The sequence below is a fragment of the Prinia subflava genome, chromosome 2 (assembly GCF_021018805.1).
Source record: "Prinia subflava isolate CZ2003 ecotype Zambia chromosome 2, Cam_Psub_1.2, whole genome shotgun sequence".
NCBI lineage: Eukaryota > Metazoa > Chordata > Aves > Passeriformes > Cisticolidae > Prinia > Prinia subflava.
The window spans coordinates 36572049-36585625 of record NC_086248.1 but is presented as its reverse complement, the minus strand read 5'-3'; the positions used below and the strand labels follow the sequence as shown (position 1 = coordinate 36585625).

General features: G+C 43.2%; 1 protein-coding gene across 4 annotated transcripts in view; it reads right to left on the bottom strand.

The window, feature by feature from the left end:
* Nucleotides 1-13577, bottom strand: part of ANKRD6 (ankyrin repeat domain 6) — an 86542-nt gene that overhangs the window by 25319 nt on the left and 47646 nt on the right. For all 4 annotated transcript variants that reach the window (XM_063389641.1, XM_063389640.1, XM_063389642.1 and 1 more), the window contains one exon: nt 6827-7083. In XM_063389641.1, the coding sequence (XP_063245711.1) occupies nt 6827-6946 (120 nt within the window). In that variant the 5' untranslated portion in view covers nt 6947-7083. The remainder of the gene's footprint in view (nt 1-6826; nt 7084-13577) is intronic.

Genomic DNA, 13577 nt, shown 5'->3' with positions numbered 1-13577 from the left:
GAAAAGAAAGAAAAGAAAAGAAAAGAAAAGAAAAGAAAAGAGGAAGAAAGAAAGAAGAATAAAATAAAATTTTAAAAACATACCAAATTGACAAATCATTTCCAACAATGAACATGTTTGGATTATGAACATGTGCTTCAGCACATCCATATTTATGGGTCCTGACTTTCTACATTCCTCAATGCCAGTAAGTAAATCACCTAATCCAGGCATCTATCTCACTTCCCAGAAGGTTATTAATACACCATGAGAACAATTTATAGCAATCTGTGCATGGAGAAGAAAAATCCCAAACAAACCCAACTTGAAGCCAGCTCATATGCTTTAAAAGGAAAGTGTCAACAACATGAATATATATTCCAGCAGGGAAACTTTCTGATAACTAGCTCTAACCACTAAAAAAATGCTGACATGCAGTTAAAGGTACTATGTTAAAAGTAAGCTATGAAAGCAGAATAGGAGTTTATTTGAAAACAAGGGACATATTTTCCTCACCAAAACACACTTTCCTGGGCAATTGCCACATGAACCATGCTACTGGAGAATCCTATAGAGAAGTCTTCAGGAACCAGAGTTTCTGCACACATACATCCTTGAATTCTTCCTACTTTAAAGGGACACTATAAATAAAAACTATGACACTAACCAGGAGAGGAGACTGGGAAGGAAGACCAATTCCAGCATATTACATTGATTAGAGGCTCAGGCTTTTGGAAGAACACCTATCATCTCAAGATTAATCACAATTCTGCAAGAACCAGCAATGCCAGATTTTCTTTTTCTTCCCAGCAACATCAAAATGAGAGCAGAGATGAGTGGTACAGCTGGACATTGTTCCAGTGCAGGCAATGCAAACACTGGACAAACATCAAATCCCCACACAAACATATACATACACATAGGTACACACAGCTATGAATGTACACACACATGCATTCACCAATCAGAACAAGTTGTGAGGAAGAGACAAGGCAATTTGGGTGCCCCTCATGCTGTGATGACAAACTTGGAGCAGAGTAGGCTTTGGAGACACTGAACAAGTCCATGCCACAAGTCAGGGCTGCTCTTGCTTTCAGGTCTTTAAGTCAAACTACCAGTCTACCAAGTTTTTCTCTCACAGCAATTAATGCTAACCAAAATATGTAGCGGGGAGAGAGATGAAGGCAGACAGACAAAAATCCCTCTGTGTGTGTCCTCCACTAAGACATTCTTCACTCTCAATGCAGCAGGAAAGAGGGGGTTTATCTGAGTACACACAAGGGTCCTAGGGGGAAAGAAAACATACAAACCAGAGTGTCTCCTAGATGCTCACTTCAAGGACATAACACCAAACCTAGGGACTGTTCCACATGCAGATTACTGACTTAGAAGCTTGTGAGCCTTTCCAGATATGAACTGTAATGTTTTGGGGGTTATTACAAATACAAATGAAAGGCTGCTACAACTTAGGATTAATGAACCAATAAAGCAGTCATTCATATGTAAAAAAAAAAGCAATTTGGACTCCTATTCAAATGTAAACAATTGCTTCATCAGGCAGCAAATCATACAAATGGTCCTGTGTCACGGACTTATTGACAAAATAAATGGGACCTACTGGACTGTTCCAATCGCAGTGACACACTGCTGCAGCTGAGGGTGTATCAGGTTGCAGCCAAGCACTGCAAACAGCCACATGAACTTCAGCAGTAAAATGCAAGGGTAAGTTTTTGTTTGCATTAAATCTGTGCTCTAACTTCCGGACATTGACAGGCAGCTGTCGATACACACTACTTAAAAACAGAATCCTCTCAGCATCACTGCCAATGCATATGCACTCCACAACCAAACCTATACAGGGAGCCTTAGCACCATAAGCTCCATGATCTTTCCTTGTGTTTATGTATGTGTAGGTACTTTTGTGCAGGTACATTCAGTTCTCCATCTCACCCTGCTCTTGTGATGCACGAGGACTGTTATTTATTCATCCGTTCTGCACTCATTAAAAACATGCCTGTCCACATTTCATTGGAAAGCCTGAAAGCAAAATCCAAGTCCCGTCACATTGTTCACACTGATGATTTGTTAGACTGTTCTCCATGAATAACCTGCTCACTCAAGTCAGCAGAAAGCTTCTCATTTACCTCAATAGGCATTCAGCAAGTTTCTAAGTGTTTGTTAGTCCCTTTTAATTTATCTTTATTTATTGTTTAAAACAGACACAAATAGCTTTTCAAACTGAAGGAGTGCAAATATGTGAAAGCACCAAAATAAATGTATTTTTTTTATTTCTGTCTTAGCTTAAAAAAGAAGAAAAAGAGACTGCTTTAAAGAACTCAATATGCTCTGAAGTTGAGAACTAAAGTACGCCAGCACAACCAAAGTGTTGCCATAAGGTGTGTTCATAACCTGACTATTTCAAAAGTTAAATCAAACAATTACTGATTTTAAACAGAAAGACTACTTTTTGCATTTCTTTAGGGCTTTTTTTTCCTGAATGATCATCCATTCTACCTGCAGAATTCCATCTTATAGCTATGATCAAAGCACGAGCCTGCTCCAGCACAAGTTTCTCATGGACTCACAGGCCTCTTTCAGGCATCCACTTGCTCTGGTATAAGTCTGCCTCCACGGGCTACAGGTGAATCTCTGCATCCCCAAGAACCTCCATGGGCTGCAGGGGGACAGCTGCCTCACCATGGGCTGCAGGGGAATCTCAGCTCCACCACCCAAAGCACCTCCTGCCCTCTTCCACTGACCTTGGTGTCTGAAGAGTTGTTCCTCTTATATATTCTCACTGCTGTTCCCTGGCTGTAATTACATCTTCTCTGTAACTTTTTCTTTCCTTCTTAAATATGTTATCCCAGAGGAGTTACCACCATTTCTGACTGGCCAAGCCTTCACCAGCAGCACATCCAACTTGGAGCCACCTGGCAGCAGCTCTGCCAGACCTCGGGAAGCTTTCAGCAGCAGCAACCACACCCCTAGCCCTTCCCACTACCAAAACCTGGCCATGCAAACCCAATACCCTTAGGAAAAGGACAACAACATCCTGGGAGGACAGTGAGGCACATCAGCTCGGCAAAAGTCACAGGGCTTTTGTGCCAAAGATGCAGCTGTCAATAATTTCACTGAAAGGGAGCTCTACTACAAAAGGTGTGAAAAAAGGGACCAGTTTTCTTGCTTGGAAGAAAAGGCTTAACTTCTTAGTTTTCCAGTTTTTTGCAGCTTATTCACTAAAGTACTTGATAAAGGCTTGTTGGATCAGCCAGTATGTATGACCAGTTGTTCAGGGTATTTTTGGCTTTCCATAAAGGAATCAGCTACACATTTCATGCCTTTTAAAATGTCAAACCAAAAGGTGAAAAAATGGAAATTATCTCTTTGTCACATCAGGCAGAGCAGCAACAGAGCACCCTGACCACACAGGTGCCCTTTGAGAAGAGCAGAGCCACAAAGCCTCTGCTAAGCACACACCTGGCCTGGGGGTGGTGGCAGAGGTCCAGAGGTCCAGCACCACAACAAGTGCTCAGTGCATGTGCCACGCAGTGCCACCAGCCCTCTCCCACTGCAGGCTCCCTGATGTCAGATTGCTGTCACCTGTGTGACCTAGCAGATTATCAGTTCCTATTTACATATTTTAAAAGCCCCAAATCTGGAAGGAGCCCAAGTGTCCCTCACTGGAGTCAGAGGAGGTGCTTATTTCCATACTGACTTCACCTGCACAGATGCCTTGCTAGTGATGTTGTCAAAATGAACCAAGTGCATCCTCGCCATAATGCTGAAGTCACCACCTGGACACTGTATGTGTATTCTCCACTGGATTTTGTTTCTTTCATATTCTTCCTCTTTTTTTCTGAAATCATCTACTCAGAGGTGACAAAAATAAAATACTATTTTGCAGCTGAATTGTTGTTTACTGAAGCAACAATTAACCGCATCATATGACCTCCCATACAGGACAAAACCAGAACTGGACAAATCAGCTATAAGGCATTTACTAGCACTTGGTTTGTTACAGAAAAACACCTTCATTTTTCTTGAGCTATACTCCATTAATCCTTTTTGAATAAAGACCTATAGCATTTATCTCTAGATCCTGGACACTTTAATCTGTGGCTCTGCAGTGTTATTCACAACAATTCATCTGCGCTTACAGATGTGGATCAGAAATACATTTAAAGCCTGCTGTGATGGGGGAACTTTTTCTTTCCCTCCAAAGAGCTTTGTCTCCATGTGTCTTCCTCCAATAAAATCCAGAGAATTCAGCAGGAAGTTTGGTTGACGAGTACCAAATCCTTTTTTTTTCTTTTTTAGAAGCAAACTCCTATAATTTATAATTAGGCAGAAAACAAACTGAAAGCTACTAATAAAATCAGAAGACATACAGGTAAACCAGAACTAAGGCATACACATGGATAAATTTATTTTTATGCTTCATTGTGCAATAAGTTTTATCTTGAGGAAGAAGAGGGTTCTGGGTTTCAATTTATCTGAAAGCTCGGTCTATTCTACTGCACTACAAAAAGTCTGCCATCTAATTTCCATTCTTAAATTAAGAATCTCTATCCTGAAAGTTGTCCTTATTCTGTGCTTGCTCTTGTGCTTCTTAGTAGAAGACTGCATAAGAACCTGTTGCTGTGATAGCTAAAAAAACCCTCCAGATTTCCAGTTTCAATATTGAGTCTAATTTAAACATCCTTGCTCTTGTGACAATCTTGTCCTTAATTTTAAACTGCTCTTTCTCCTTCCAGCCTTCGTGTGTCATCAGATTAGCAAGCCAAGCTCTTCCAGCGTATGTTTATACAGCCTTTCATAGGCAAATATGCACATGCTCTCCCTGTGCAGCTGGCTGGCTGGGTGAGAGCCAGAAGCAAACTCCACGCTGTGTACACCTGGACAGGACATCACAGAGCCTGAATGGATGGGCTCTGGTGAGGCCATCAGGTTGGTCTCACGCCTCTTGGTTCGCCCTGAGCTCAGCTCTCTCTGGCTCACAGCGTGGGAGGAGTAAGAGTCTGTGTGTCTTCAAAACACCCTGTGAGCCTTGGCTGCTGCTCTGAGAGTCTCTGCTCGTCTGTGTGCACTCCTCCACAGTCTTGCAGATCTGACTTCATCTCTTCTGAGCAGGGCTTGTCACCAGGCTACCAAGTACCTCATCTATAATGTCTCAGTGTGCTGGGAAGCATCCAGAATGACAACAGCGACAGCTTTTGTCATCTTCCCTCTCTGGGCTCCACAGGCATGACCCACAATTTCTAGGAAAGAACAGCTTCAATGCTGTAGAACCTGGTGAGCTACAGGGATGGCCTCAGAGCTCACAGCTCTCCAGCATGCTTGGCAAGCACATCTCCACAGAAACACCAGTACTTTGCATCTGGCCACATTTTTGCTGCCAAATGAGCTTTGTTTTGATTTTCCACACAGGGCAGAACTACAAAGCAAGGGAGCCACCTATGTCATACAGGAAAGAAAAACTTGTCAACTCTAGGAAATCTGCATTACATCAAATTAACCTGATTTTGTGTTTCAAAGTCAAATCTACACTATTTGTTTCTTACTGTAATCAGTAGAGGTCCCTCAGCAGCCTCAAAGCTGATCATCTTAAAAAACCCAAAAAACAAACAAAGAAAAGAAAACACAACCACAAAATCCTGGGCTGCCATTCAGGTATGTGTAAGTCAGCATTTCCTGTCTATTAGTGACTGCCTTTAGTGGTTATTCATTAGCTACAGAGCTGCTCAGACAACAGAACCAAAGAGCCATCTACATGGGACTGTTCATGCTTGTTAAATCTGTGATTTGTATCTACCACCAAAAGGCTACTTATTTTGGCAAATAAAACTTACAAAAACAGGTTGCCCTTGGATCACTCCAATTTTCAAAATAAATATTATCTACAACTCAAACACTGTGAAGGGATTGAAAACAGCTGTCACTGACAGATAAGCAGTCTGTCTTTTCCTCTTTTTTATCAAATGTGCTTTCTATGTGTAAATATTAGCTTCCATACGTATGTAATGTTCAAAACTAATATGGAAACATAAATAAAAGTAAGTAGGATGGAGAACAACAGTTCATCAAAACAGCACGCCCCAAATTTTATGTGACACTTCTAAAGACTTGACTTACCTAGTTCTTTTTAAGGGTTTTTGCTGATCAAACCTTCTCTGCAGCAAGCAATTACATCTCATATTTTCTAAGATAGTATTATTTATAACATGTTGAGCACTAGGAATAGGTGAATATCAGTTTGAACTCACTTATATCTAAGCAGAAATCCTTTGACTCTTATTTTCCTCAAAGGTATGGGGAACACAGTTTGCAACCCTCAAGCTTGGAAATGACTAAGGGACTACACAGAACAAATCAATGAAGATGTTGGGTATAAGTGAGGCTGCTGCACCAAGAGACTTCAGCAGCAAGAAACACTTTCTGCATCTCTTCACCCTGCCACAAGAGGTAGCTTTTCCCCATCCCCTCACCCAGCGAGATGGGTGCCCTGAACTGCCTTCCCTTGACAGTGATGAATCGCTCCATTCATCAGGTCACACAGTGTTCAAAAGTCAATGCACGCTTTGAAAAATGTTGCTCCCCTCTGTCGACACATTGTGTTTGCAAGGACTAAGTGTCCATCACAGCTGCATCCACTGCAAAGGCTATAAATACAAGACGTGCACTATATTGCAAATTCGCGTGAGCTAGTAAGTGCAGACTTCAAGGAAATCTGCACACTAACTTCAGTCACATTCAGATTGGTAAAGCTAGGAGGGCATTTTCACAGACAATGGTCTAGAAGAGTTACATTAGTTCCCAGGGCTTTTGCAAAGCGTTTTTCTCTCGTTACCTTGGTAACTGCTACCTTGGCACCCCTGTTGATAAGCTGCACCACATTCTCCACTTGGCCTTTGTAGGCGGCTACAAGCAGGCGTTCTGAAAGCACGGCGACCACATCCTGCTGGCTCATGAATTAGGAGAGAAAGGTTTTCAGGTTTCTTCAATCCAAAAACAAAGGCCTGGGATCAATTCAAGCAGCACGCAGGCAGGCGAGGAAGGATTCCAGCTCCCTGGACAGTGATGTTATTGCTATGCCATCCATTGGACCTATGGATCAGAAAACAACACTGCTGTCAGCCAGCTTTCAGAAACAGAGCACTACAGCAGCTCCTCCCTGAGCGTTCATCTTTTCCTTAGTTTGGGAGGGGATCACAAAAACTCCTCAGAGCCTCCTGAAAACATTGCACTTCTGTTGCAAGATGGAGGAATGTAGACAGTAGCACATTTTCAATGTACTCTCATTCTCTCCCCTTCATTGGGACAAAAATCCTTAAACTTTCTGAGAGCTTAATGCTCTTTCAGCCTGACTTCTATTTGTGTGGTCCTTTTCATCTTTTCTCCCCTTGCCAGGTTTCCCAGTCTTTAATTAGCCAAGGATGGGTTAACTGCTGTTGGAAGGGACAAGAATAGGTTATAGTTACTGGCTGCTGATATAAATATACAAACCTCTGCCCTGGAAGGATTGAGTGCAGTCAGCAATTAAAGGCAGCTGACTGTTCCCTCACGAGTATAAAATGCTTCACAGCCTCCCCTGGACCATCCCAAGGACACTGCTGGGAGAGATCACAACCTGCTATTGGGAAACACTCTTCTTTGCTGTCACTGAGAAATTATGTTCTCCCCACTGAGCTGACATCATGCCCCACTGACTCCAGAAACAATTCAGATTTAGCACTCATCATGCAAACTGTGAGTATGTTTGTCTCCCAGGCTCCACTGACCCATCTAACGAGTTATCAGAGCTGAAAAGAGTTTTCCGATATAATTACAGAAAATGATCACTTTGAGCTGTGGGATCCAGAACCTGCCCAGTCTGGGATGATTACAGCTTTATTTGTGCTTTTTTCTCACTTTAGTATTTAATTCTTTCAGTACAGGAAAAATACTTTCAAGATATCCAGTGCATTTACAAATTATCTGTCCTCCTCCCTTGAAATATCACTGCACTGCTCCTTAACAGCCAGCAGTACTAAAAACTCTGCACAGTTGAAGAGTAATAGGTGCAGGGTCTAGATGATCTTGGAGATCAATACTGGAATACATCTTTCACCCTTATGTTATCCTTTAAATACATCTCAGAACAGCAATAACTAAAACTGTAGGTTAATTTGTAGTAGTAGACTACAGCAGAATTTAATTTACACTCCTGAGGTAATTTATATTAACAAATCGTAGAACACTTTATGAGTTTTAATTCTTATAACGCCCTTCCAGGTGAACAATATGCAGAACACTATTACATGCATTTTAGAAAAAGGCCCTTGAAAGCAGAGAAAAGTTACTGCTTTCTCTGAGGTCAGTAGAAAGTTATGCCAAAGCCAGTAAAAACTCCAGGTAACTGACTCTTGATTTCTGAGTGTAACCATTAGGCAATACCATTTGCAGGTAAAGATTCAAGTTAGCTTTTCCTCACTTTTCTCTTCCTTTCTAAGTGCAAACATGTTTGAAGCAACATGCAAATAGTTGCACATTTATTCAGAGAAACCAGACAAAGAGTTTCTGGGCCTCAAAGTCAGCATAACATAGGACAACAGAGGAGTGGTGCTGTACCCTGTGCTGCTGGACTGGTTCCACCCACGTCCTCAGTGTGATGGACACAGTTTGTACCCTGGTAACATGGAAAACAGGGAAGATGGAAGAAAAACCCCTCGTGTCCTTCACTAACCCATCATACCCTGCTCCTCTGGCAGAGTGCTGTACACATTATAGTACAAACCATTTAAAAAGCACCAAGAAACATAGATGGCCTACACTTAGTAATTTAATCTGTGACAAACAACACAAGCTCCAGCCTTACCTTCTCAAGTATTTGATGTCCAGTGACTTGTGCTTCCGAAGCAAGCAGAACACCCACCCTTGTTCCATATCCCCCACTACCCACCCATGATCCCAGCCTCCTGCTCCCAACACATCCCAAAGTGGTGCTTCCATGACCCAGGAGCATACCCACAGCTCTCCTCTGTGAGCAGTGCAAAGTGCAGGGCACACCTTACACACAACAGGGAGCTTTTCAGGCAGAGGATGGCATGTTTCTGTGCCAGCCCCTGCCTGTGCAATGGTAGTTTCCAGGTGAACTGTGCCATCACCTGTTTGTCCCCAGCCTTACCCCTAAGCTGGCTGCCAACACTTTGCCTGGAGGCATGTACAATACACTGACATCTTAAAACATCTCTGGTCAAAACCTGCTTGGTTTTCCTACCTTTAAATTAAACAAAACAAAACAAAAACAAAATAATGCAGTGACATCGTTGTCACTGACAGATTTGCATATTCATCACAAAAATCTCTGTCTCAATGGAGACAGTTTCCTGACACTGACATTTCTGAGCAAGTTTGCAGAAACCATAGATGCTCATCACATTTTAGCCACGGCACTAGAAAGACACTAATATCTCAACAATCTAGGGCTGGAAAAGTCTGGATAACCTTTGCAAGGTAAAAGGACATAATACTCCCCAGTTTAATTGTTCTCCCTCTCTCACGCTGCCTTCCCATTACTGCAGCACACTGAGATGATGAGCCTCCTGCTGCCATGCCCTGCCACACTGGAGTGATGGACTGTGACCATGTCACTGCTATCATGGAGTTTGCCTTCTTGTCTTTTGCACCACTTGGATCATACATTAGAGCATAGCAAGGAGCTAATTCAGCTATTGGTCTTTTAGGGGTATCTCCCACTTTGCCCAGGTTTCCAGCAAGTGTCGGTCCTGTTCCCAGAGGGCAGTCACAGCATGAGCCTGGCTCCTGCTCAAACAACAGGTCACATTCCCTACCACATCTGCTTTACATCTCCTCAACTGGGATTATTTGCAATTCAGAAAATGCGCATCCAATTAGAATAGGAAGCCCAGACAACTGAAAGACCAACTTTCCTTTTTTCCTGAGCTGGTAGAAAAGGTGATAGGTGAACACTGAAAGTGGGAACAGCCTTCTCACTCCCCTCTCCAGGGACCCATCCCCAGCACAGTGGCTACACTGGCAGTGGCATTGCTCCCCCAAACTTTAACTCTCTACGGTGCCTCCGACACACAGAGCATCTTTCCCTGACCATGTCTGTACCCCTAGCAGCAGGAAGAAGGTACCAGATGCCCAAGGACTGCAATTAAAAGCTTGACTGCTCCTTTCACACCCAGATGGTGCAAAATGAACCCGACAACATGATTACAGGCACTGCATCGCATCCCTGCTGCCAGCACCTGCTGCACAGAATTAAATCCCTCATTATCACCCCCAAGATCCAGAAGCTCAAGGGAGGCACAGAGCAAGAGAATATTCAAACCTTATGCCTTCAAAACAACAACAACAACAAATTATTTTGCTTCAACACATTTTTAAATGAAAAACAGCCATCTCTGTGCTTCTTTGTTTAAGATCAGATTACTTACCTGCGGCGGGCTGGGAAAGCAACAGCTACTTCCCAAGCCTGTCCAAGGAAAGTGGCCAGATGTGATGCCCACAGGTTCAGTTGCTTTGTTGTGGGTCAGTCCCTTCCGAGGATAATGTGCTCACCCCATTGGTGGAGTGAGGAAAAGGACAGGCTGACTGTGGATTAGTGTTCCCAATCGGCAGCTGCGAGGCACCGTCCCCAGGAGCTGAGGTCCAGCTGCATCCCCACGGATTATGCTCGCAGCTCGCTGAGCCACACTGCCCTACGGATGCTTAGGAGATGTCTGGGGGGGCACAGCGCCATGTGGGTGGGCAGCTGGCTGCTCGGTGGCAGGGTTGTGAAGCTCCCAGCTCTGCCCTCTTTCCCATGCAACTGGCAGAGCCGTCAAAAAACACTCTCTGCACCTTTCCCCTCCCCAGCTCCCTCCCCTCCAAACTGCTGCCAGGCTGCTTCAGTGGCCGTAGCGCCTACACGTCAGTAACAAAAAAAGCACAGGAATGATGATTTTCAAAAGCCAAAGGACAGTCCAGGAAACATCAAACACCACAGATACTGAAAGGCTAGGCAACAGACTCTCCTGAATTCATGCAAAGGGTTAAAACCAGCAGCTTCCTCGATGAGGCAAGAGAAAAAAGCCAAAACTATGAAAGATTTAGGAGCTATGAGCTAATCAATTTTAAGAAGCTCCCTGTGTTAAATGGAAAAGATGAAATGCCAGAGCACAGGTCACTCTCAATGCAACCACTAAGGTAAATTAGTATTTGAATAGAAGAATGCTTACATAGCTAACAAAAAGTTTCTATGTGTGGTGAGGTACAAGATGAAAGGGGAAAAAACAAGAAGGGACCGCAGTTTTCTGCAAGGGATCTCGAATTCTCTTTTTTAGTTTATCACCAGAAATTATGCTGAATAGAATCACAGAATCGTAGAATAACAGAATTTCCTGAGTTGGAAAGGATCCACAAAGAGGATCTCACCAAGTCCAACTCCTGGCCCAACACAAGATGGCCCCAAAAATCCCACCATGTGCCTGAGACCATTGTCCAAATGCTTCTCGAACTCTGGCAGGCTTGGGGCTGTGACAGCTTCCCTGGGGAACCCGTAGTCCAAGACAAAAATCTCAGCACCTGGTAGCTTTATTTTATTCAACATAAACAATGGAATAAAATTATTCTAAAATATTTTGGAATACCCCAATATTAAGGTATGGAGCCAGACCATTTAGTTATGAAAGAATAGATAAAAGCTACTAATCTATAATAATAGTCTTTCTAAGAAAATTTCTTACATCTAAGTATTGCTCATCTCTTCTTTGCTTGACTCTCACATCAAAACAGGTTTCTTTTTTTATTAGTACATAACAGTATAAAACCAATAAAATGCTCTTTTTCTCATCCAGCCTCTTTGCAAAGCAGTTTGTCATACACAAAATATGACATAAACACTAAGATTGTATTCACTTTAGAATAACAGCATTATTCAGCAGAGTGGATTATTGCATTAGAAAGAGTGGGTTTCCTGGAACTCATTTATCATTTACTGCAGGATGCCGATATATCTGCCATTTCTCTCAGCTGACTTTCAAAGGGTTTGTCCAAGACATACAGCACTACCTGCCTTTCAGTGATTTTTCTTTAGTTCCATCATGGATCCGCTATAAACTACTCCGGAAAAATATCTATATATTTTGCTTAAGGAAGGACATTGCTTCTCACCCCTTCCTGCCCCAAAAGACAGTTAAAAATCAGTCAAAGGTGTAATTGTGAAAGCCAGCAGCAGCTTTATCTGGAAAACAGTAAAGCCCCCCACCAGGTCAAGAACAATGTGCTTTTGATTCACACTTTTCTTCTTCCCTTTACAACATCATCAGTAGTATTTTTGGAGTTAGGTTTTATACCAACCAACATTTTGAACTGGACATCTACATAGTCTTTTGGTAGATTATATGTTGGTCTCAGAGGGAGGGGGGATTTTACTGTTTTCATTACATATTTTATTGTGGCGAGTACAATCATTCAGTTTTCATATGGATAGTTGCATATTCATCACCCTAAGCATCACCACTGTCTGGGACATCTGAAAACATTTTCTGAGCTTTTTTCCCCCCACTTGTTGCTATTAATTACTTGAACAATGACTATTTAGCAGCCTCCCAGGGAGCATCTACATGACAGTTGCTCATCAGGCTTCCCGCCACCACCAGAGCAGACTGGCTGATGTCACTGCTCCACTGCAGGTGGCCGCCTGCAGCCGGACCGACAGCCAGCCCTGCTTGGCGACAAACACGGGGAGACAGCGACCACAGCTTCCCCAGCTGCTTTGTCCAGTCCATCTCCGTTCCCTGGCCTGCACTCAGTGTAAATCCTCAGCTGCCTGGCAGCTCTCAGGCAATGTCTTGGTACCATCAAAACCAACATCCAGACTTGCACCTGCCAGGCAGAACGCTTTTGGAGCGAGGCATGGACACAGGGAGACCAGCGATGAACATCAGAGGCAGTTTCCAGTCATTGCTTAGACATAACTAATCTTGTACAAAACCAATTGTTTTTCTTCCCCTCTTACCTCTCTGCCATGTAGCTCTGACCTCCCTTATGCAACACACAAGTTTTATACTTCCCACTTTCCATATAACATGATTTGGGGGGTTAATTTGGCTTATCTCATTGGAGTTTCACAGCTTTGTTACTCCCCACTCTTTCAACACCTGCATACACACACATGTCAAAACCACTCAGTACAAGCAAGCTCAACTCCCAGCAAGCCCTGTCAGTTGAGCACTATTTACATGACAAAACAATATCTATTGTTTGATAGGGGACAGTGCCAGTGTGCAAACACACATGCATGACATATCTGCTCCCATTTGCATAAAACCAGTTAGAAAATCTTTCCAGCTGACTGCTGTTTAACAGAAGTGCCGGAGCCTAACCTTGGGAACGAAGCAGACACATGGCTGCGCTCATGGGAGAGTGGGAGTTTATGCTACCCTCACACACAGTGGGGCTTCTGGATGGGAGAACTGTCCCTCACCATCCCCTTCTGTGCAGGAGCCAATTAAAATGACTGCAGGACCTCACGGAGCAGAAAGTGCCACAACCCTTTCCACAACCAACTTTATCTCCTCCTCTGCTGTTCTTCTCTTTCTTACCCCAAA